The 25,952-nt window shown below is 38.1% G+C and overlaps 1 protein-coding gene across 1 annotated transcript in view; it reads right to left on the bottom strand.

Moving 5' to 3' along the window:
* Positions 1-25,413, bottom strand: part of LOC145766031 (ADP-ribosylation factor-like protein 8B) — a 49,183-nt gene extending 23,770 nt beyond the window's left edge. The window contains exons 1-3 of the mRNA XM_082577684.1: positions 24,444-25,413; positions 15,820-15,900; positions 6,315-6,388 (exon numbers count right to left, since the gene is read on the bottom strand). Coding sequence (XP_082433810.1) covers positions 6,315-6,388; positions 15,820-15,900; positions 24,444-24,566 — 278 coding nt within the window. The 5' untranslated portion in view covers positions 24,567-25,413. The remainder of the gene's footprint in view (positions 1-6,314; positions 6,389-15,819; positions 15,901-24,443) is intronic.
* Between the last annotated feature and the right edge of the window lie 539 nt (positions 25,414-25,952).

Genomic DNA, 25,952 nt, shown 5'->3' with positions numbered 1-25,952 from the left:
GCTGAAGTCAAAGTTCGGTGGGACACTATTTGGTTGTGCACTTTTTATATGTGTATGTTTAATGAATACTAATTGGCTTTTTCAGCTGTTTTTTTTGCTGGCTTTTTTTGTGACTAGGTCTGGCTTTTTTTGGTGAAGACAGGTTGGCAACCCTGGTCAGCACGGAGAAGTCAGCAATCAGCATCTCAGCAAGCAGCAGTTAGCGAAATTAACGTTTTTTTGTTGATATATCGTGATCAAATGCTGATTCAACATTACTACAAAGTGTCTAACGCTTAGTGTTAGCTGGGTAGTTATCGCTATTGAGGCTTCTTTGGATTGCTACCTTGTCGTAGTTGAAGAGCTCGTGTGCCTCCGTGACCTAGAAGGTGTTTTTGCGCGTATTGTTGCTCTCTTGTGCGTACTGAAATCTGAAAGCCTTTAAAGTTTCAGTCTAAGCCAAAACACTTATCTTAATACGTCATCAGACAAGTGAAAAGTCAGTAAACTGGTCGGACTAGTGAAAAATCGTGCGGGCTAGTGAAAACGGGGAGCAACTAGTCCGGTGGGCTAGTGAAAAAAAAGTTAAGATCGACCCCTGGTTAATTATGTGCTATGTAATGAAGCAAATTTTCAAATTCTCGCGTGTATGATATACCATAAATGGCACTATTTGGCCATTTCAAGAGATTTTTCACTTTTTCTTGCACTAAAATGTTTGCATTTATTCTGACCATCCCAGACAAGGGCTTAAAATACTGGAATTGGGATGTGGGGGGCACAGCAAGAAGATTTTTACAATAATTATTTTTTCGAGGGGTATTTTTTCAACAATTTTGGAAGAAAAATCAAGTTTTGATCACTTTCTACATGAGATAGATGATTTTAACCACTAAAAATGGATTCATTGCTGAAAAATGAGTAGGAATACACTTTTAAATCAACTGATTCCCTCAACTGTGTCAGATTTTATATCCAAAATTAATTTTTATGAAAAAAATTCCCTCGCTGGGGTCAAAAATTACATTTTTTGCCCCTAATGAATGGTTTTTCAATATTTTGACCTAAAATTTGGTATACAGCCTAGATTTAGTATATCTATCAAAATAAAATTGGATATACTATTTTTTGGGTACCCCCCCTCTGGTCTCACGCCCCTATTTTTATTGAATTCAGTGCCCCTGAAAACCCCCAAATAGCAATTTTCCCCACTCCTCTACCATCTATATGAGAAATATACTTAAAAATCACTCATGCATAACCAGGATTTGCCCCTCGTGTGGCCAAATTGCAATCCTCAATATCTCGAGAACTGAAGGCCATAGAATGCTAATTTGTTTTTTAAAAGAGTTGTCTCAATGAGCTCTATCTGAACACAATATATCATAAAATTCTGGAACCATGGGTGTACTAATATTTTTTTCCCTAAATTAAGCATGGAATGACTCCTCTGCAAATAAGCCAATATTTTATTATGGGGAGTTAAAAATTGGCCCCCAACTTACCTCTTAATAGTTGAGTGACAAAGTCAAAACTTTGTAGGGCCTACACAAGTTTCTTAGGTAATGTTCTTCAAATGGTTAAAAAGATTATTTTGTAAACACCTTGCTACGGGGGTATTTTTATACCACAAGTTGGCGTTATTTTGGCTTTTTGCTTGGGGTGCATATTTTGATGCATTGTAACTTTCTAATAAATATAATGTTACTTATCAAGCTTGGTGAAGTTGTTGCCTGGTAGGGAAAGAGCATACATTATAAATATAATAACGATCCTAATTTTCATAAAAAAGTTACAGACTTCCAAATATGGCACAAAATTTGTTTTTGATGAAGAAAAGAGCTACTTTGAGGCTTGATTACTCTATTATGCTGCACATTAATTGCATTTTGACAATGCAATCATGTAAAGTAGCTAAAAGATGGTACTGCTATTTTGCATTCATCAAATGCTGGCATTTGCACAACAATTTAACCTCTTAGTGTTATTTATTAAATAAGAATCGATTTCGCTATAGTAATAGCATCTTCAGCTAGCACATGTAAAAAAGAAAATTTGAAAAATACGTAAAATGAACAAATAAAGCAAACTCCGATGTTATCAACACGCATAAAAATTATATTTTAAATAAATGGTTACATAATATTAAAATCAAAACCTGCAAGCCTAAATCTTAACTGGTGTTCTCCCACGATTTCCAACAATATACTGGTACAAAATTCAATAAATACATTAACGTTATCATCCATCTAGTAAATTACAACAGTTTTAGAAGGCGAATACAAAGAAAACCGCAATTTAATTTCAGTCCATTGCCATAAGCTTACATAGACAAAGCATCAAAAAAGAATAAGTGTGAGTGGGCATAGTTGAAGGATCTACACCACAGGGGTCGGAGGTTGCTGATGACATGGGATTTAAGTGGTTGGTCGAATCAATTTCTGTATGTTTATGGTGGCTTTGATTGTATGTAACCATTTATCTTCAGCGATGTCTAAACAATGTTTGCTGGGTTGTTCGGCGAAAGTGACGACAAAGCAGTCTGCCAGAGCTGGTTTCTTTTTGAGTTCAATATTGTGGAATTTCGCATAATGTTTCAATAATGCTGCTTTGTCACCGGATTTATCAGAGTAATTAAAACTGTTCCAAATAGATCTATGTGTGGCCCAACGTGTGGAAAATTTTGTCATGGTTTGTCCTACATAGTGTTCGTGACATATGGTGCACGTTGCAATGTATATCTCGTAATTTTGGCAAGTTAATTTTTGTTTGAGACTGTAAGTTTTGTTGAGTTTACATTTAATAGAGGTGCATTCTTTTACCATAGGCTTATGCGCTCCATGGTTACCGCACAGTGCACATTTGCCGCATGGTTTGGAGAAGCCGTTGGTTGGTGTTTCTGTATTCAGGGCATTTTTTTAATATTTTGCAAGTAAATTTCCTAGCGTGCTTGGCTTTTTATATGTCATCATTTGATTGGGTTGTAGTTTTTTCTCCGCGTTGGTGGTCTTGAGTAAACTAGGAAATGATGTAGGCCATGTGTTGGTGCAACTCTTTCTATGTGCTGGTGCAAAGTTAACCATTCATTAGTTTCCGTTTTTTGAGACCATTTGGGTGTGGGGACAAAATTTAAGCCATGCATCAGCAAGAGTTTGTCTGTTTCTTCTAATTGTATATCTGATTTATTTAAAATCATTGTTTCTGCTCTTTTAAGACTTTCTTGTTTTCTTTTGAAGATCTTTCTCATCTTGTACCTCTTTCTATCTCGTTGGTTTTTAGAATTGGGATTTTGATGTATCAAATGTCCAAATTCTTCTCGTTTCTTTTTTTGCTTATTCCAAAGCCAGTGAAACCTTTCGATGTGCCTCGATTTTTCAGCTTGTTTAAAATTTAGTAAATTCCTTTTTTGTTCTTTTGATAGCATCTTCCAATATCGGTTTGTTTCAATGACAGTTTGTTTCATAGATAACATTTGATTTTGTACTGATCTAGTTTGCTGTTGCAAAAGTAAATCGAAGTCCATTCCTTTTCTGTCATTTGAAGGTAAAAGTATTCGGCATGTGATGCATCTTGCCAAAAACACCATCAAAGTTTGCAATTTTATTAATTTTACGCATTCTTTAAAATTCTTACTCCAGGTACTCGCGATTCTAGGTATATCAAATGTCTTGTTTTGTCTGTTCATGCCGGAATCTGCTTTTCCTGAAGTCTAACTGAGGTGATTGTTGCTCTTCTATAAAGATGGTACTGCTATTTTGCATTCATCAAATGCTGGCATTTGCACAACAATCTAACCTCTTAGTGTTATTTCATTTTACCAAAAATAAACTTTATATAACCTTGGGAGAAAATACTATGGTTAATTGAAAATGGTCCAAAAAACCGAATGCGGAAAAGTTTAGGGGGTACCTAAAACTTTAAAGCATCACATTTCCAAAACTACAATAGATATTGAGCTAAAATTTGTAATGTATGGCTAAATCATGCCAAATAACATTTTGACAAAGTTTGAGCAAAATCGAAGAGGGTCAAACTGGGATCTTTATGATTTTCAGGACGTTTGGCATGGAATGACCCGTCTATAAAATTAGTACTTTTGAATAGGTAAAATGATTACTTTGGATCAACAAATGTGTGGACAGCTTAGCTTGGATTGAAAGGAAATTATGGGGTACCGTGGCCTAGTTGTCCCGACCAGCAAAAATTTCTTCCAAGAACCTAGCCTAACAGTTCATTTTTACATTGTAGTAACAGAATGAAAGTTAGCCTAACAGTTCATTTTTACATTGTAGTAACAGAATGAGAAGGCTAACCAAATGTGTGGCCTACAGCTGGATTGAAAGGAAACTATCGGGTATCGTAGCCTAGTTATCCCAACCAGCAGAAATTGCCGTTTTTACATCGTTTTAACGTCGCTAAACGTTGAAATCGTACAGAAAAGAGAACTTTTGCTGACTAGGATACGTTGAAACTGAGAAACATTCACAGAAGCCTTTCGATTTCTTCCAAGAACCCAGTTAGCCTAACAGTTCGTATTTACATTGATTCAATGTCTGCATATTCAAAAATATCATTGGTCTACACGATTTTTGCGCCACGAACTTTGAAAACTGATTTAGAGTAATTTTGGGGTTCTGATTTCGAATCTGACCTTTGATTTATCCTATCACGTCAGGTTTGTGAGACATGATAACAAAAAATTGTTATTTTTATCAAAAGTGGAAGATTTGGCGTTGCGTTTATCACACATTGTGCTATATCCAGAAATCCAAGCGGTGCATAAGTAGTTGAAATACACCCACAAACTACAATTTTGATACCAATTTGTTTTCTAAGCAACATTATTAACAAGGCAGTAATAACAAGCAAAAAGGGAGGCTAAAAGTATAACTGACTCCTTTTGCATGAAACCACAAAGATTTAAGCACGCCTTTGGCAATGCTTATTTAAGCTGTTTTGGCCTGCCTAACACTAACCTTTCGTTATAGCATTGCATATGTTGGTAAATGCAATGTCAAATCTTTCATTTTTGGCAAAAACAAAATATTTTGTTATCATATCTCAAAAATTCGATGTGATAGTAAAAATCTGAGTTCAGATTTGGATTCAGCAGCCCAAAATTACCTGAAATCAGTTGTCAAAGTCCAAACCGCAGATAAAAAATCTTTTTTTGTAGACCGGTGATATTCAATCGTTGGATTTGCAGAAGGAGTTGTTGGATTTTCAAAAACTCGCCGAATAGGGCACTCACCGAAGCGGACCAGCCGAATCGGACTAGCCGAATAGTAGCAGACCCTGCCCAGCCATACATGCCTACATTTCTCTGAGAAGAATCTGTGCTCTTTCAAGTACCTCTTTTGTTTTTGGAGAGGTGTAAGGAACTGCTGTTTTATCATCTTGAAAGGAGACAACAGAACATCCTTTTCAACAGTGGTTCTCATTGAAGTGTTCCTCAGACTCATGTCCTTGGCAATTTGACGAATGGATCCGTTTGGGTTTCTCCTCACCCTTTTTCGGACAGCCTTAACCATTTTCTTTGTTCAAGCAGTGCGAGGTCTTCCACCCCTTGGACGATCTTCAAATGTACCAAGTTCCTTAATTCTATTCTATTCACATGGTAAATGGCGGATTTGGCAAGTTTTAAGAGGTTAATGATTTCTGAGTTGGTTTTTGTCGTGCAATGACGCTGAATGATAGCTTTTCTTTAACATATTTTAGGCCTTACAATTAGAAATATATTTTGAGAGTTTAGCAAAATATTTAGCATATTAAAAGGCATTAAATATAAGTGATCGTCGTCGTCATGTGAGCCTCTGGGGCCGAGGGTCTATCCTTTTACCACCCCAGATTCACGATGTTCCCAGACTACACTGGAAGGCTACTAGAGAGCAGCCAGTCTTTGGTTTCATCATCCATGACACGCAGACCTTCCACTTCATTAGGTGGCTTGAAGATGGAGCAGTCATTGATAATGTGGTCTGTTCCTCGGCACCACATTCACAGGAGGTGGAAGAGGCCATTCCCCATTGGTGCATGGTTGAGCGGAAAAAGCCCGACACCCGTACGGAGACGGTTGAGGCGCACCCATGCCTATCTTGGTAGTGTTAGACCGATGGGGTTGTCTGTCGGCTTCGGGGATGAACGAATAGAGTCTGGTGGCGGTTGACTTCCATTCAGAACTCCATTTATGGTCCGCCCAAGCAGTGCAAAGTGATATTCAATATATTTAAATAAAAAAAAAAGTACAAGTACTTTCTGTTCACCCTATAGTTTAGGTACAACTGAATACTAACCGACCAATAGAAACACCTAACCAAGTCAAGAAAAAAACCTACACAATAGCATTGACGCCACGACAGTATCTCTCCCACATGCTCCGAAATCGAGGCTGGCCTCCGATATCCCAGATCTAAACAAGAATGGTTCTGTCAACAAGCAATTTTATGGCATGTTCTTTTGCAGATTTAAATATTAAAAATTGATTGAAAAATTGCACCAAAATATGTACATTGTACACATAGAGAATTGCTAATGTATTCTAATATTATACATCATGTAACAATACTAAGTGTACACGACCTAATACCATGGTCCGAAAGGTGTGATCCCCATGCTGCAAAACATAAATGAGGGGAGATCTGAATTCTGAATGCCACGAGACAAGACTCTTGATTGAGTTTTGTGTCTGTTTGTTCATAAGTTCAGTTCAGTTGTTTTTTTTTTTATTTCTGACCATCATATCAAAACAACGAAGCAGGACATTAAGGCGCGAACAAAACGGCGTGAGACAAAAAGGCGCAGAAAAAAGGGCGCAGAGGCAAAACGGCGCAGACAAAACGGCGCCAAAGTCAATGTAACAATTTTTTTTTCTTTTGAAAATACTTAACTCAAGCGCTATAGTTGATCTATAATAGTTTTGATTCAAACGCGTTGCTCACTTCAAGTTCATTTGGGAAGCACGAATAACATTATTGTAAAGAGAAACTGCTGTGCAATAATATCTAATTTGTGATAATTAAATGAGTTCAATAACACTCAATGACATTCTTAATTCAAATGCGTTGCTCCTTAAAGAAGTTTAAATGCTTTTGATGTCATCCGTCGGCGACTGGCCTCCAAGGAATGGACACGGACAAATTATTTCGGCTTGGGAGGGAAGTGTTGGAAAGCATGTCCAAAAGTTTAAACCAGAAAACTTTGGAGAATTTTTTTTTAATTGCTGAAAAAAAGTAGCCTACTGTTGTGAAATGCAGTGCGTAATTTCATTTGTGCGGTTTCGTTCAGTTGAGGAACATTGCAAATTAATTATTTTACCAGACAGCGCAAAAGACTTGAAAAAAAAACCTTGGCGATTTCAAAACAAGCAATGAGTGTGAACCGTGTTTTTCTACCTTACCACTATTTTCGTAGGCCACATTCCATTCTCAAAACTACACAGCTGGTAAGGAGCTAAAAATAGCACGCTTGAATCAAAAACTTCAACAGTCAAAGTTCCCGTTGTGACATCACAGAGGTCGGTGAGATGAAAACAAGTCCGATTGCCGCAGTTTGTAGAAAAATGCTTTGATCGTACATGCTCTCCCAGTCAGCAAAGATGGTCTTTTTTACATTGTTTCAATGTCTGCTGACGATAAATCAATGTAAAAAGGACCAGTTTTGCTGGCTGGAACATACATCATAGTGTTAATGTGACACAGAACTAGTAAACTCTTTAAAGTTTAACCAGAATTGTAAACAGTTGTATGAAGTATCAGTTGTAATGTGCGTTGCTGCCTAGTCAGCACAGACACCTTCTCAACAATTACGCCCATTCACAATTACTGCAGAAACGTAGTAAATAAACAATTCCTGATTTCGCTAATCATCGGCAAACCGTTGCAATTTGTACCCAGCTCGAAAAGTAAAAATAAAACCCGTCTGGTTTGCCATAGATTCCGTCCAACTGTGGTATTGATTTGCATCCTATCTTTGACACCCATCTCTCTGAACTGTCACGTGCGCTAATTCTGTACTACAAAGCAATTATCCAGGTAACAATATCCGCCACTATAACTTTGATTCAACGTTGCCAGACTTTGAATCAACATCAATGCAAAATCAATGGAATTGTTAGCTGTGTAAGAATATATTTTTGCGGCTTGTAGCCAAATCTGCCTACATCTTAAGCAAACATTTGTTTCCGATCTTCGTACCTTTCAAAACAAACAATTTTCACATCTAAGCACTGTGGTCGCACTTTTGCCAGCTGGATAATTACAGAATAAATAGTTTCTTGGCAGTTGATAAGCCGTCACGGTTGTTAGTGTGAGAGACAGAACGCAAAGTGTGATGCGGGAATATTAATCTCGCCGTATTTTGTCTTGAAAATGATGCGACACAATCTTTGAACTTATTGCAAACAAATGTACGCTGTTTCAAATTGCTCCCCGACCAAATGTGGTCTTTACTTCCCGGCTGAACTTGACTTCAAATATAAGGAGCAACGCATTTGAATTAAGAATGTCATTGAGTGTTATTGAACTTATTTAATTATCACAAATTAGATATTATTGCACAGCAGTTTCTCTTTACAATAATGTTATTTCGTGCTTCCCAAATGAACTTGAAGTGAGCAACGCGTTTGAATCAAAACTATTATTGATCAACCTTCGCGCTTGAGTTAAGTATTTTCAAAAGAAAAAAAAATTGTTACATTGACTTTGGCGCCGTTTTGTCTGCGCCGTTTTGCCTCTGCGCCATTTTGTCTCTGCGCCCTTTTTTCTGCGCCTTTTTGTCTCGCGCCTTAATGTCGTGGACCGTCAAAACAATACACGTCAACATAGCAAAGGTCGAGAAAAAGGTAGAAGAGACAAAACGCGAACGTTAAAACGTGCTTGTGATCGAAGTAAGTTATTGAGTTGAAAAAAATTTGGCACGGTCGCAACACCTTCAGAAAAATTTAAGATACAAAGGGAAAATAAAAAAAATAAAAAATGTTACAAAACAAATAAACATATATAGGCTATAACTTTATTAGCCTACATAACTTTAGCTGATATATTGAAGATTTGTATGGACAGTTGCTATGAAGATCGGCCATGGTGCGTTATCAAGAGTGCTGATGGTCGTAAGGGGAACACGTCTTGATGCGTTTAGCTCAAATCAGTGAAGAGCAAGATAAATGCGAGAAGCCAAACTTACACCTAGAGATTGTAAGACGTTTTTACTTATAATGGTGTGCTGGTGTCTATTCAGACAAGTCTGCAAAGTTTGAAAAGTAGGAAATGCGAAATACACTACCTTACACCCTTTTGAAACTGTTGTTTCTATTCTATACAACTAGGTTTTAAGTTGCATGTGATTTCTTAGAATGTAATGATGGCTATCCCTCATTTTCGAAGATGATGGCCCTCGCAGTAAGTCTTGCGAAGACGCCTGTGTATGGGTTGATTAACGTGGACTTGATGGTGCACACTCAACAAGCAAACATAAACTTGACAAGGTCATCAGCTTCGCCAATGGTAAGTAAAAACGATTGGAGCAATGGAGCTGTTCCACCGTTGGGGACTTGGGTTGGTACTTTGGGATACGTTTTGTCTGGCCTCTACCTTTCAGCCAATCTGGCTAGGGCGACCCATCTGGGAGCAGTTAGCTCCGTCCAGTACAGCTCTAAACGTCACTGAGGCACGGAAACTCTCTGATCACATTAAGATAGTAGTCTGATGAGAATATCACTCTCCTGAATAATCCCAACAAATCTCTGAAAAACATGTTGTGGCGGGATTTTGGTACAGTCTCCACACAGACAATTACAGGGTCCCGCAGCTAAATAGGGACCTTTTCATTTTCACATAAACTGCTCTTTTATTTTTCTAATCAAAATGAAACTTTCTGCAGATAATCTTATAAAGGTATTTTAAAAGATAGTATAGTAATATTTAGACAAACTTTGTTAAACATGGTGGAATTAATGAAACGGATAACCATACGATTTTGAGAAGTGCTGGGAACATTCCTTTGGCTATTATTAAGAGCACTGGTTACTCAAAAAGACAGTTTATCGAGTTGTGGCGAAGATTAATGCCACAAAGAAAGTTAAAAGAAACCTCCACAGCCCTTGAAAGCGAACCCATCAGTAGAACAGTCAATGAAGACCTTGAGATAAAGTCTTATGCGAAAACACGTTGCAACCTCCTCACTGCCCACTCAAGATCAATCAGGGTTGAAATATGTACATTGTATGATACAAAGCTTCTCAATCATCTCAAGAACAAAGGAGGACATGGTCACATTTTTGTCAATGAGAAAAAGTTCATTGTGGACGAGATTGCAAATTGTCAGAACACACGAGTCATTGCCCGTGAACCTTTAGAAGTTCCTCATCTGATGCAAAACAAAAATCCTGCTTCTGTGATTGTTTTTGCAGCCGTGGCAGGTGATGCCTTCTCATGTCATCAAAACTGGACCTATAATTAACACAACAGAGTATCAGAAGATTCTGAATAATAGTTTATAATGAAATATAAATTTCAACGTGTTTCGGCTACCACTAAATGTTTAAAAGAATGTATAAAACCTCACATTAAGTGTTTTTGTACTCATGTTGTAAAATTTTTAAAACCGCAATATTCCAAAAGTACATATTAAGCATTGTTTGACTTTACCAAGTTATAGTACTCTCCAAACTGATGAAAATGAACCCAAACAGATGTAGGTTTGCTTTAAGGGTTTACGAAATACAGCCACAGGTATTTATAGTTTGACCCATTTCGTCAGATACCCCCGAATTTCGAAAGCCTTGAGCTACCCCTAAACATTAATATTTTTCAAAAATATTTTACACAAGGTGTTTTTATAGTAAATGGAAACTTTTGAAAGGGTTTTTTGAACCACCCTACCTAACACGGGATATGTTTTTACGAGGACTGACAGGAAGAAAACACATGCTGATTCTGATTTTGACAAGTCCTCTGATTCTGACAGCGAAGAAAAGCTTGTTGTCACTGTGTAATATTAATATGTCCCCAAGCTTGAACATTTTTACAAACAATATTTTATTTCACTTTTATTTCGTTTTTTCCCTCTTCTTTGGATTGCTACTTTGTCGTAGTTGAAGAGCTCGTGTGCCTCCGTGACCTAAAGAGTTATGCTGACCCAACAAGCCAGACAGGTCTGACGGTAGAGGCCTAACCAAACGCAATCCATCCAATAGTCCACTTCTTTTGACAGTAAACGAATATTTGTATTGTACCACCCTGGCGAGTGGCGTGTCATCTCGTACTACAGATGCACACAATGTAATATTAAAACATAAATAAATATTAACCACACCGCCTGCCACATTTATTTTTTATGTTATAAAATTGCATTGTTTGCGTCTGTAGTATGAGAAGGTGTTTTTTGTGCGTACTGAAATCTGAAAGCCTTTACTTTAGTTAGTTTCAGTCTAAGCCAAAACACTTATCTTAATACGTCATCAGACAAGTGAAAAATCGTGCGGGCTAGTGAAAACGGGGAGCAACTAGTCCGGTGGGCTAGTGAAAAAAAAAGTTAAGATCGACCCCTGCTCCGGCATAGAAAATTGTGTTGACCCAGTGATATTAAGATATCTCCTCATACGCGTCCACTGTCCACCATGGGTCTGCTACTATTCGGTGAGTCCGATTCGGTGAGTTCCTAACCTGTAACCCCTAACTCATAACCTTAAAACGGCAATGATAATTAGGCTACGATACCCAATAATTCAAAAAAAAAATTGAAAAAACACCGAATAGGGAGTGGACTCACCGAAACGGGCCATTCCAATCCACCATAAAGGTTAAAATGTAAACCAGGCCTCTAAGCTCTGGCAGCCATCGCCGCCAAGAAATCGTTAAATGGCCTTCAACATGACTGTGCAAGTAGGCCATGTTTGGTCGCTGGCTTCCAATCCACAAGCCAACATTTCTACTTTCGTATTTCAAACTTCTTTCTCTAATCGTGTTTGTGAGTGAAACTTTTTTCTCTTCACTCGCATTTACAACCTTTTTTACAAACAAAGCAAAGTCTCCACACAAAACCAGCATGTGGCTACAACTGCAAACATGTCTTAAGGCCTTGTTTGCGTTGTTCTTACTTGGGGCGAACACAAAAATACAATATTAATTAACTGATGTTTAAGAACACAAACCTTCTAACGAATTTTTATTTAGGCTACCTGGCACGAGTATTTGACTGCCAGGAGAAAGAGCTGGTAGGCCATGCTTGGTCGCCAGAAAAATAAAGGAGCTTGGAAGCCTGGTAAACCACTAGCGGCACAATCACCTTTATGTTGTTAAATGCAAAAAACTCCACTACTCGCCATTGTGTGTCAAAAAGATTTCAAATTTTCAAGTCTTGCAGCAGTCGTGCTCACGGCATTAGGTTGTGTATCCAAAATGTATACAGACGAAATCGGTTAATCGTATCACCTATTTGCCAGACGTTTTGATACGATTGTATGATTGATACGTTTAACCAATTTGCCAAAAAAATGTTTATCGTGAATAGGCGTAATTGTTGGAAAGATGTCTGTGCTGACTAGGCTGCAACGCACAATACAAACTAATACTTCCTATCCTACAACTGCTTTAAACTTTAAAGAGATTACTGGTTAAGTTTTCATTACACTATGCTGTATTGTCAGCGATGGTCTTAGCCAGCAAAACTGGTCCTTTTTACAATGATTCATCATCTGCAGACGTTGAATCAATGGAAAAAGGACCAGCTTTGCTGACTGGGAGAGCATGTACATTGTACAATCAAAGAATTTTTTTGCAAACTGCAGCAATCGAACTTCTTTTCATCTCACCAATTTCTGTGACATCACAATGCGAACTTTGATGGAAGTTTTTGTTTCAAGCATGGTATTTTTTAGCTCCGTACCTGCTGTGTAGTTTTGAGTATGGAACGTGGCCTACGAAAATAGAGGTATGTATGGTAGAAAAACGTGGCTCACACTCACTGTTTGTTTTGAAATCGCTAAGTTTTTTTTCAAGTCTTTTGCGCTGTCTGGTAAAATAATTAATTTGCAATGTTCTTCAACTGAACGAGACTGTACAAATGAAATTATGCACTGCATTTCACAACAGTGGGCTACTTTTTTCAGCAATTTAAAAAAAACTCTCCAAAGTTTTCTGGTAAAAACTTTTGGGCATGCTTTCCAACACTTCCCTCTCAAGCCGAAATAATTTGTCCACGTCCATTTCTTGGAAGGCCAGTCACCGACGGGTGACATCAAAAGCATTTAAACTTCTTTATTGGGAAGTGTGATTAACTGATTACCGGTACTCCTTTTGTCTGCTCTTCTGTATTAATGAAGCCCAGCTGTGCAATAAGACTTTACAGACACTTGTCTTTGTTTCGATTGATTAAATGAATGAATACTATTATCCAACTTATTCTTGTAAGCGGCATGTATAGTCAGGGTTGTCGGTATTTTACCCGACCCAAAAAACCCACTTAAAAAAACCCATAAAAAAACCCAGAGCATCATGTTTGTCCAGTTTTTATTAGAAAATTAAAAAAATGAACAAAAACACTACAAGGCACTTAAAACAAACTTTAAATTAGGACTTAAGGATGTGATTGTGAAGTAAATTTCCAAGAATAAACTGAAAACGCAGTGGATATTGTACAGTACACAAAATCAAGTAATGCCACTTTGTGTATACTACATTAAAACTCATTTATGCAAGAAGGCCTTATAGTTAAACTGGTGAAAGTACTACTCTACTTTAGTCTGTATAAGTGTATATATGATGTGAAATGCAATTTAGGAGGCTATTTACCAATTGCAGATTCTGGATTCTAACGCATGGCTGTTTCAGAGCATTTGCCTAAACCCTAAATAGCCATTGGCCACGCAATTGCTCATCTATTACTATATAATATATATATAAATAATAAAAAATATTTAAACATGATGGCATAAATGCTCCTTGTCTTCAAATCTAAAGCAAATGATGCAATAATGTGATTTCTACCACGGTAGCATCAACTTGGTATAGAAATCAGTGGATGATGCAACATCCAACTTGATCTTGAAATTAATGGATGATGCAACATTCAAGCAACAACAGCCCTAGTGCATTATTTTATTGAGATATGCAAGCATGTACTGTAAGTGAAAGGCATTTCATTCGTAAAAAGTAGTTTTGAGGTGAAATAAGCATGAATCTACCTTTTTTTTGCATCGTTTTTAAAAAAACCCAATAAAACCCAAAAAAAAACCCGGGTTTTTCTCAACCCTGTGTATAGTTTGTATACGCTTAACCGATGGTTTTACTTAACATTAGATTGGATTTGGGATTTCAGGTTTTGATTCAAATAAACGGTTAATACGTTTAAGCGGTATCATATACTATTATTAACCGATTTCGTCTGTATAACAAATAATGCTTTGTGAAGAAAGGGGCGTTCTTCCCGGCTATCAGCACAAGGCTGAGCACTCACTAGTACAGCGAGCAGTTGCGATTCGCTAACCATAACGGTGTAGCATCCACGCTAGCCATTCAGACCATCCAATCAACAATATGTTTCTCGGGTTTTGTTGGCTCTTTTCTTTCCACAAAGATAAGAGTTAAACTGACTGGTAAGTTAAACTGACTGAGACTTAAACTGTGGTCGAATAAATTTGTGGCTATGACTTGAGACTGGTTTAATAGCAATTAAGCAATTTCAATCATCACTAGATTCTCTATGTACTAATCAATCAATTGTTTCGAACTGTCATACGCTGCTTTCGCCTTGTAACGCTGTTCTTGCCCGCTCGGATCAACATCGCTCTGCTTTCAATGCATTGATCAACTCGATGCAGCCTCAAAACTTCTACTCCAATTTTCTATTTTTACCGGTAATGTAGCCTATCAGTGCCTCTGGTTTCGATCGCTAGCCTCCCGACCCAGCTGGGCGAACCTGCCTCAACGTCTGGCCAGTGCACATCCGTGCTCGCCGAATGAAAGCTTACTCTTCTCCAGTGAGTATTAATTACACTCCCACCTATATATATATATTTTTTTGATTACAGTATATTGATTCATCGAGCCTCTGCTCCACATTTTTATTGAATATTCGTCTGCCACGAAAGCCAAATTATCCTTAAATGGTTCGACTCTCTTCCTCGTGGGAGACCCCAATTTTATCCGCTCTGCCTACTGGCAGACCGGGTATAAGAGTCAAAGTACCTGTGCGAGGACGCGTGAAGGAAACGTGGGCGCTGCCCGGCGGTCAATTACTGCCGGTTCCAGCGTCCACACACGATGGGTCGCCCGGTCCGTCGCAGGGCTTCTTTCTGGGCTATGCAGAAAGAGCCTGTCTCCCTGGCCCGCTCTGCCATTCTAAATTTGCGGACGGGCCATATAGTTTTTCGATCCACACTCTCCCTCCACAGGTACCTCGACTCCTCAGCCTGGCCCTCGCGACCTAAGCTGGTGGACTTAACCCTCCGGGTGCATCGTCACCCCATAAATCACGCCGCTCCCCGCCGCCGCGGGGTGTGGCAGGCCGGTTTCTGAAAGTCTTCGACCTGGCTATGTTTGTTTGTGCTCTCTCGCCGTGTCAATTATTTGTACCCGTGCGCTGTTGATGCAAATAAAACAGTTTAACACTACGGTGCGATACTGATGAGCCCAGCCTCATGGGCGAAACATGTGTCTATCGCTGTCAATTCTTGCTACAAGTCAGCTGCCGAGAAACACATAATGCTTTGATTCCTTAGAGTTTAATATTACAGCCTTCATATTGTGAGTTGGTGAATAGGGTGAAGGTTGTAACTTTTAGGCATATTTTGCTGGAGTTGAAAATTACTGTTTTTCAATTTTGCCATTAGTATGTCACACTAACCTTAATTGAAACATTTCCTTTGGTGACTTTCCTCATGTTGAAGCCAACAGTTGGTATCATGTCTTCATTGAATTGACCAGACTGAAACAAGGGACATATAAGCAGTTGATTTTAGATGTAGTTGTAAAACAAAGCAACTTATACCCTAAACAATAGCAATTATGCTGTTGGCAAATTTGAATTAGCTCAAAATGGGATCATGTAGGGCTGTAAGCTACATACCATTGGGGGTGGTCAAGGCTAGGTAATATTATGTCAATGTATAAAAATCATTAATTACTGCTATTATTTCAGGCAATAATTGAAATGAAATACTCATAAACACATGATCTTTTAATTTTTACACTATGCCATTTACACCAGTTTTTGTCACATTTACTGTTCGACGTTTGCACTCTGATTATATGCATCATTGTTTTCTAAATTTAAAATATGAAGTCGTTCTCTAAGTAGCTTCGAGTCATAGAAAAAACAGACTATTCTTCTGTTTCCAGCATTCACAGAGAACCTCCCCTACTGATTGATAACCCTTGTTGATAATTTGTGCTATAGAGTCTTTAGGTGACTGACCTCAACTGATTGATTTATTTTGATGCTAAAGCAGCTATGCAGGCCTAATAATTTTTGTGTTGTTACTTGTGAATGCTGCTTTGTGTAGTCATTTATATGTGAGTATGCAAAATCTTACATTTTTGTTGACTTTGTGTTTCCTGACGTTGAATCAGCATAGTTAGAAGTGTGCGTTGGCAAAGACGGCTTGTACTTTTTTGTGTATTATGTCATTATTTGAATCATTTCTCTTTTCATACGTTATAATACTATAAACAAGCCTTAAAGCAGCCGCCGCCATCGTAGCCATGGCTGCCAAGTAGTGCTGGAATGACCACCGGTGCTACCTCCTCAGTCAGCCAAGTTTGGCCGCCGGTTTCTTCAAGCCAATTATTTAATTTCGCAATAGAATGATCGTGGAATTAGATGCAGTGACGCAAAATTAGGTCAGGGTGTCATAATCGCCGCTGTTGTATTGTGCGGGAACATTTCTTATTGTATTATGGAATATATCTAGCTGCGCACCAGCGCTGCAAGTCTTGCTATTTTTGTGGTTAATTTTCCGTTTGTCATAAGAGGATGTGACCGTGTTTGCCGAACGACGCATTACATTTTTGCGTCGTTCGGCAAACACGGTCACGTCCTCTTATGACATACGGAAAATTATCCAGAGAAATTCTTAAATTCAAGAAAACTAAAAAATAAAATTAAGTAAAAAAGTTAGAATTTTTAATTTTCTGGAATTTGAGAATTTCTCTGGGTAATTTTCCGTTTGTCATAATTTTCCGTTTGTCATTACATTTTTGCGTCGTTCGGCAAACACGGTCACATCCTCTTATGATGAACGGAAAATTATCCAAAGAAATTCTTAAATTTAAGAAAATTAAAAAACTCTAACTTTATTAAGTACTCATATTTGAAAAGTAGTAGTAGTAGTAGTCCAGTTTTTATCCGGTGATGTCCTGTGCGAGCGTTACCGAGGGTGGCCGACATAAAAAATTGGGCTGTAGGCTACTCAAATTAAAAATTGACCACAAAAATGCAGAAACCTAACGATTGAGTCACTTCGGGTCAAAATTTAGTTAAAAAAAAAAAAAAAAAAGCTTCCTCGTAGTGTCGAACTCATCCCCTCTGGAGCAGCAGCCCGATATGTATCCTACGCGCCACAGAATCAGTTGAGCATCTAGGTGTTGAATTTAGAAGTTATATAGTCACTCTTCTCGTTTTTTGCTTTGAAAGAAAAAAAGAAAAAAATGCCTATATAGTGACGTCATGACCGGTCAAATAGTGTTTCAGATTGAAAGACCGGCGCCGGTCAAATAGCCACTGCCTAAATAATTTGATTCTTCTGGCGTAACGTTGTTTTGTAAATTCTTATGGATCACAGATTCTTTTGGTTTAAACTTGTTTATAAGATAAGTTTAAGCACAATTATTACATGTTAGTTAGAGCTCGACCGATATATCGGTCAGCCGATATGTATCGGCCGATATCAGGTGAATTCTTCGCGAAGAATCGATGGGAGTGCTGGTGTACTTCTACACTAACCACGAGCAACTTATTTCAAGTCTTACGTCACAATGTCTGGCTTTGATCTTTTAAAGCAAGATTTGTTACAAAATTAGATCACTCGAGTAGGCTTTAACGGCAAGATGCAGCAAAATTTGTCAAGTTTTGGTATTACAGTAAGAAAGAAAAGGCCCAGGGAAAATTAACTTTCGCTCAATATGACATGCAAAAATAAACCCAAAGAAAAAAACCTAGTGAAACTTTGCACAGAAGAAAATAGTAGCGTCATTGTAGAAGTTGCAAAAATACCCCCTAAAAAAAGCCTAATGAAACTTTGCACAGAAGAAAATAGTAGCGTCATTGTAGAAGTTTTCCGATTCGTGTCCAGAGCATTGTGACGCAAGAAGCCACACGATCTCGTTTGACGGAGGTTAATCAGTTATGTGGTGTATTACGGTACACGACAACTGGGCGAGACAAAGTGGGCGATACCCACTTGGGCGAGACCATGTGGGCGACGAGACAAGTGGGTGACGAGCCAAGTGGGAGACGAGCCAAGAGGGCGACGGAAGCGAAAGTTTAGCCGTTCGGAAAAAAAAATATGACTTTTAATTTTTACTTTAAAATACAATGATTGATTTGTGGAAGGGAGGCAATGAGAGTTCTCACGCTGAGTTTCAGGAAGCATTGGAAGCAACATTTTCATTGTTTTTTTGCAGTCTAGTAATAGCGCTTGCTGTTTGATGTTAATTTGCATTGTGACATCATCTTGACATATTATTTTGCAATTTGCGGCTTCAGGATTTATCGTGGAGCGAGAAACCCCTCAGAAAAGAGACAAACGAATCGCCAAAGAGTGGTTGAAGTCAATTATGAACGTTCCCTAACCGTTATCAAAGCTTGTCAGTATAAAATATGACTTAATTTTTACTTTGAAATACAATGGTTTTTTTGTGGAAGGAAGGCATTCATGAAGCATTGGAAGCTACATTTTCATTATTCCTTGTAGTCTAGTAATAGCGCTTGCTGTTTGATGTTAATTTACATTATGACATCATCTTGACACATTATTTTGCAATTTACGGCGTCAGGTTTTATCGTGAAGCTTAAGAGAAACCTCTCAGAAAAGAGACAAACGAATGGCCAAAGAGTGGTTTAAGTCAGTTATGAACGTTCCCTAACTGTTATCAAAGCTTGTCAGTATAAAATATGACTTTTAATTTTTATTTTAAAATACAATGGTTGATTTGTGAAAGGGAGGCAATGAGAGTTCTCACGCTGAGTTTCACGAAGCATTGGAAGCAACATTTTCATTATTCTTTGTAGTCTAGTAATAGCGTTTGCTGTTTGATGTTAATTTGCATTGTGACATCATCTTGACACATTATTTTGCAACACACAATCCAGTCTCTGAATATTATAAACACTTGCGGTAGGTCACTAGATCAGCCAGTGCTGAGATCTTAACTACTAAGTAGCTGGTTTGGTAGGTACATGCATTAGACATTTGAATGTTTGTAGTGATTTTCAAGCGAAACAAGAAGTTTTTGTTAGTTGTTCGAGTGTGTTATTGTTTAAAATACATGTAAAAGCTTACATACGAATCATTAACTACGAAGATTAGCATAACTTTGATGCTCTAAAAATAAAGTCATATTTTTCAATTTTTAGGTCATAAACAAAATGGCCCTAGTAATGACTGTCAGTCACAATGTGTTCTGTGAACTGCTGATGCGGCTTTCACATACAACATTGTAAATGTAAGTTAATAGCAAGTCTCTATGAGACATTGGATTTTCCGCGCACATACGATTTATAGCGTCAAGAACACTAATTGTGCGCTGTTTTTTTTCTTCGGTCATTGACCGATTTTTTAGCAAAATGTCCGAAAAAAATATAGGTAGTCAATTCGGTCAAAATGTCCAAAAAAATATATAAATCAACCATTGTATTTTAAAGTAAAAATTAAAAGTAATATTTTATACTGACAAGCTTTGATAGCGGTTAGGGAACGTTCATAACTGACTTAAACCACTTTTTGGCGATTCGTTTGTCTCTTTTGGAGGGGTTATACTGACAAGCTTTGATAACGGTTAGGGAACGTTCATAACTGACTTCAACCACTCTTTGGCGATTCGTTTGTCTCTTCTGAGGGGTTCAGGGGTTCAAGCTTCACAATAAACCTTGACGCCGCAAATTGCAAAATAGTGTGTCAAGATTAAAAATTAAAAGTCATATTTTTTTCCGAACGGCTAAACTTTCGCTTCCGTCGCCCACTTGGCTAGTCGCCCACTTGGTTCGTCGCCCACTTGGCTCGTCGCTCACTTGTCTCGTCGCCCACCTGGTCTCGCCCAAGTGGGTATCGCCCACTTTGTCGCGCCCAGTTGTCGTGTACCGGGTGTATTAAGCAGCTATGCGGAGCTTTGACTCTTCAAGCGCACGTCGTTGGTTTGATGAAAGGCTTTCAGAGTGACTTCGCTGAAATTTAAAAAAGCCCTCTACTTTGAATATTGAATTGAAAACAAAACAATATTGCATAATTTGGTTGGTGTTTTTTTGTGATTAGTTAGTGTTAAGAATGATTTTTCCATTACAGAAACCATTGGCGCCTAACTATTTTTTTGGCCGTGGGGGCGAAAGCGTGTTTCATCAGCAGCAACGTAAATTCAGCGAAATGTCACGCAGATGGATGACGTAATTATGTCGTCACACTAGGATTGCTTTTATTGCCACACTCGGAGTTTTCGCTACGTTCGACCTACCGTTAATTATTATAAACAAAACTCGACTAAAACACATGCTATGCGTCTGCGTTGGCTAGCGGTTGATGGACTGCGACTCTTTAAACTAAGCACAACATAAAGTTTAGCAACGAACTAGATTTATTAGCATGAAACAAGAGACGAAAAGGTTTACTAAAAGGTGTAGCCTACTGTAAATGGAATGAAAATACTAACTTGATCATACGCTTCAAAATATACTTGTTGGAAGTAAAATCATTCATGTTTACATCAATTCAACAGCACGTCACCTTGAATAAATTTAAAAGTTTCTGACATCCGTAAACAGCCCTTGAAAAATAGTTACGGAGAGACGTTTGATTAAGTTTTCGACTTGACATTGCTCCCTTTCACTACAATATCGCAACTTATCGCTGACCTGCTTTCAAGTTTCAATTTGTTGTAATAACGCCCGTTTTCGTGTTGCAGATGAAACAAAAAATGCGCATATTCCCCGCCTTTGATCGGGTTTCTATGGTAACGGTCGTGTGTGCGCCATGCAGTTTGCGCGAGTCCGTTGTTGTGTTGATTATGTCGCATGTGCGCAATGCGGTTTGTACTAGCCATTGTTACGTTGGTTAGTGGCATGGCGCCCTCTTTTATAGCTCGCCGTGGTTAGTGGTTACCTCGGGCTGAGACTTCAAGTTCATTTTCACAGCAAGCCATTCACTGCCGCGACAATTCTCTGCTTAGGTCTCGACTTTCGAAAGCGAGTCTGTTTGCAAGCGCATTAAGCTGAACGCACGCTGCGTCAACGTAGCAAATTATGTTGTTTTTGGGTGCATTCAACATTTGATGACATTGAATCGACGCAAAATGGTAGATTTTTGCTATGTCTCAGGCACAAAATCAGTTATTTTTACATTGATTCAACGTCTGCAGACGTTAAATCAATGTAAAAATGACAGATTTTTTTTGTCTAGGGTGGGATTGTAGCATCGCTACTCGCTCTAGTGATTATTTATCGCGAAGCTGTTGCGGTTTGCAATTAAAAATGTTTTCCTGCTGCCGATTGCTAGTTCATCTATTGTTTTATGTATCAATGCAGCATAAAAAGTTGCCCCCACACAGAAACATGCGTGGGGGCCTGGCCCCCACGGCTTAGGCGCCTATGACAGAAACCAATGCATAAACTTTCTTGGACTGGTTTGTTGCTTAATAACTTTGTTGGTAACAAACTTTTCGTAGTTGATATATATATATATCGGCCGATATATATCGATATCGGCCTAAAAATTTCATAAATATCGGTATCAGCCTGAAAAAGTGATATCGGTCGAGCTCTAATGTTAGTAGATCGTGATCAAAAGGTAGAAGATAGCGATACAAGGGTCGAAGTGTCTAACGATTGAGTCACTTCAGGTCAAAATTTAGTTAAACAAAAATAAGGCAGTGGCTATTTAACCGGCGTCGGTCTTTGAATCTGAAACACTATTTGACCAGTCATGACGTCACTAAATAGGTACTTTTGCCTTTTTCTCTTTTAAAGCAAGCCTTAAAACTCGTGTTTTTTTCCGGCAGCCATCGTGGCCTACCGAGAGCTCCTTCTCGGCGGCCAAATCTGCGTGCTTGGAGGCCAAAATACAATAACGATAGCACAAGTAAATAGCATTAAACTTGCATTTAAAATGATTACTTAGCGTTGTTGAAGTCTGGGCGACGTCCTGCAATAGAATCGTTGCACCACGCATTAAATGCTTTATCGGGATTGTAATCCGGTATTGCGGGACCATCTAACGACCTTAAATTGTTTTCACTGCTCGCAGCTCAGTAAATTGTTTCAACTGCATACCGCCTTTCATAAAACCTGACCATTTATTCCGTCATGATGTCACCATTGAGGGTGTGAAGTCACTAACCCACAGCGTTCTCAACTATGAAGACACGTGTTTTACCCACGGATGTCAACAAACCTAGTTCTCCTTTTTAACAACGATTCAATGTCCGACAACATTGAATCGATATAAAAACGACAATATTGCCAGCCGATGTAAATTAGCACTTCGGATTAACACTTCGTTAAAATAAACATCGGGAATTGCAAACAAGAATTACAGCGCTGGTGATCGCAGCTGTATATATTCAGTACAACAGTAGTGACTATGATGCGCTGACCTAATTCTGCGTCACTCTTTGATACTACATATTTTCGTCATTTAATCCACGATCATTCTATTGCGAAATTAAATAATTGGCTAGAAGAAACCGGCGGCCAAACTTGGCCGACGGAGGAGGTAGCACCGGCGGTCATTCAACCACTACTTAGCGGCCATGGCCGCGATGGCCGCCGGCTGCTTTAAGGCTTGTAAAGCAAAAGACGAGAAGAGTGCTTATATAAGTTCTAATTTCAACATTTATGTTCAACTGATTCGGTGGCACGTAGGATACTTTTCGAGCTGGTGTTCAAGAAGGAATAAGTTCGATACTACGCGGAAGCATTTTTTTTAAATTTTTAACTAAATTTTGACCCGAAGTGACTCAATCGTTAGGCTGCTGCATTTCTGTGGTCAATTTTTAATTTGAGAAGCCTACAGCCCAATTTTTTATGTCTTTTCAAATTATGAGTAGGCTAATAAAGTTGGAGTTTTTTAATTTCTTGAATTTGAGAATTTCTCTGGATAATTTTCCGTTCGTCATAAGATGATGTGACCGTGTTTGCTGAACGACGCAAAAATGTAATGCAATCAATCAATCATTTTATTTTTCGTCATAAACGCGTCTGGGACGAAAAAGATACTAACTACAAAAATCGATATATAAACCTACCAACACGTTAACGAACGGGAAAAGGTGGCAAAACCTTGAAAGGTTTAAAACGTGCTTGAATGAAAAATTATGAGCCAAAGTCGCAAAAATGTAATGCGTCGTTCGGCAAACACGGTCACATCCTCTTATGACGAACGGAAAATTACCCAGAGAAATTCTCAAATTCAAGAAAATTAAAAAACTCTAACTTTATTACTCATAGTTGAAAAGACATAAAAAATTGGGCTGTAGGCTACTCAAATTAAAAATTGACAACAGAAATGCAGCAGCCTAACGATTGAGTCACTTCGGGACAAAATTTAGGTAAAAATTAAAAAGAACCGCGTACCGGTAGTATCGAACTCATTCCCTCTGGAGCACCAGCCGAGACGTATCCTACGTGCCACCAAATCAGTTGAACATAATTATCTAAATTAGAACTTATATAGGCACTCTTCTCGTCTTTTGCTTTGAAAGAGAAAAAAAAGTGCCTATTTTGTGACGTCATGACCGGTCAAATAGTGTTTCAGATTCAAAGACCGGCGCCGGACAACTAGCCACTGCCAAAAAATAACGGTTCTGGGTAGTATCGAACTCATTCCCTCTTGAACACCAGTCCAAGGATCGCATGCACCACCCAACCAGTTGAATAGAACTGTCGAATTTAGAACTTATATCGGCACTTTTTTCTTCTCTTCTCGTGTTTCGCTTTGAAAGAGAAAAAGTGCCTATACAGTGACGTCATGACCGGTCAAATACTGTTTCAGAATCAAAGACTGGAGCCGGTCAAATAGCCACTGCCTTGTTTTTTTGTAGCTACAGTACCTTTGTTTTTTTCTTATTAATACCGTATTATAGTACAGTATGATACAAGTTTGATCACTGCTTAATAGTTTGCTGCTTTTTGTCTGTTGTAAAAACTAAAATATATATAATATAATTCTATTTCATGCTTTGCAATGACATAAATTTTGATGAAATTAAGAAGTTGTAATTCAATTAAGATAACAAGTTGTTTGTAAAGTAATTTGTTATAATTACCGCAATAACATTGACAAATGTAGTTTTTCCAGAATTCTGAAGGCCAACAAGAGTCAATTCCATTTCTTCTTTCCAAAATAATGATCGGAACCAATCCAGAAATCTCCCAAAAAATGTAAACATTTTTAATATTTAACTATACTGTAGTATACAACCTATCGTAGGTACTTTAATTAATTAGAGCCCATCAAAAAATTAAATGAAACTGAAATGCACAACACTTTTAATGAATTGATACAAGTTGACACCACACCTGCAGATTGCAGGGTACTCCCATAGAATAGGCAGGGCCGGATTTAGCTGAATGGGGGCCCGTGGCACTTTTAGATTGGGGGGCCCCCGTGCAAAAAAATCTTTCGCGCCTTTGGCGCGAAAAACCACCTCTGCGTCTACAGTACGGTACCATTAATATAGCACTGTACAGCATTTTGCAGAAAACTTTAAAGATTGAAAGGAAAAATAACAACATAAAAACACATTTTTTCCATGTAGTGGGCCCTTCAAAAGTTGGGGGGCCCGGGGCACCTTCCCCCTCCTAAATCAGGCCCGAGAATAGGCCGCCCTTCCCTCGGGTGGTCAAATGGTAAGGTGCTTGTTTCATAAAGAAGGCCATGTCAGCTATTGAATTGCAACTATGTGACATTTTTTAAAATATCTCCTGCTTTTCAAGCAGGGTATGGAATAAAAGACGTTTTTTCCATCTTCTATCTTCCATTAAAAAAATCTCTTTCATTCTATCTGCAAATTTTGTAGGTAAATTTAGGCTAAAAAACTTTCAGCAATATTTTTATGAGAATATAGTTTCGGGAGAGAGTTTTCTTTTTTAGACCAAAGACAGGCAAGACACAACAATAACACAGGGTTGAGCATAACACAAAGGCATCCCTATTACAACACTACTCCAAAATCCACCACGACATTTTACAAACCAGACCCAAGCTAGAACATTGCTTCGACGTCACCTTCACAGAACAACCATCCACTGATTTACTCGACCTACATGAAAACAAATGGCAAACAATTACCAAAGCAAAAATTAATATTCAAAAAATAATCACACCTTTTGTTAAATAAACCCTGTCATCCCTTCCGTTTTTCAACTTTTTGGAGACTGCTTAGTTGTAGTCTATTCATTTACTTATGACGTAACAATTAGTTTTTACAGTTCCGCATTTTGAATTTATCTTAGTTTAAACATTAGTTAATTTGGTCAGTAATTTTAGTCAGTAAGTAATTTAGTCAATTTTTTTCAATAGTCTATATTTAGTCAACTTTAGTCAATCAGTAAATTTAGTCAATAAAAAAATTTTTGTGACCACTTCGTTATCGCTTGATGTAATTAATTCTGTAGATACAGTTCTAGGTAATTTGATGTACGGTAGTTAATTCTTTTCGTCATAATCGGTTTAAGCCCAGTCTTTATACAATTTGTCATTTTAATCAATATTTTTCGTATTGTTGAACAATGTGTTTCTGGTTAGGCTTATGATGGTAGGCCTTACAGTTGTA

This window comes from Aplidium turbinatum, chromosome 3 (genome assembly GCF_918807975.1).
Source record: "Aplidium turbinatum chromosome 3, kaAplTurb1.1, whole genome shotgun sequence".
In the NCBI taxonomy this organism is placed as follows: Eukaryota; Metazoa; Chordata; class Ascidiacea; order Aplousobranchia; family Polyclinidae; genus Aplidium; species Aplidium turbinatum.
This window is presented reverse-complemented; position numbering and strand designations above follow the sequence as displayed.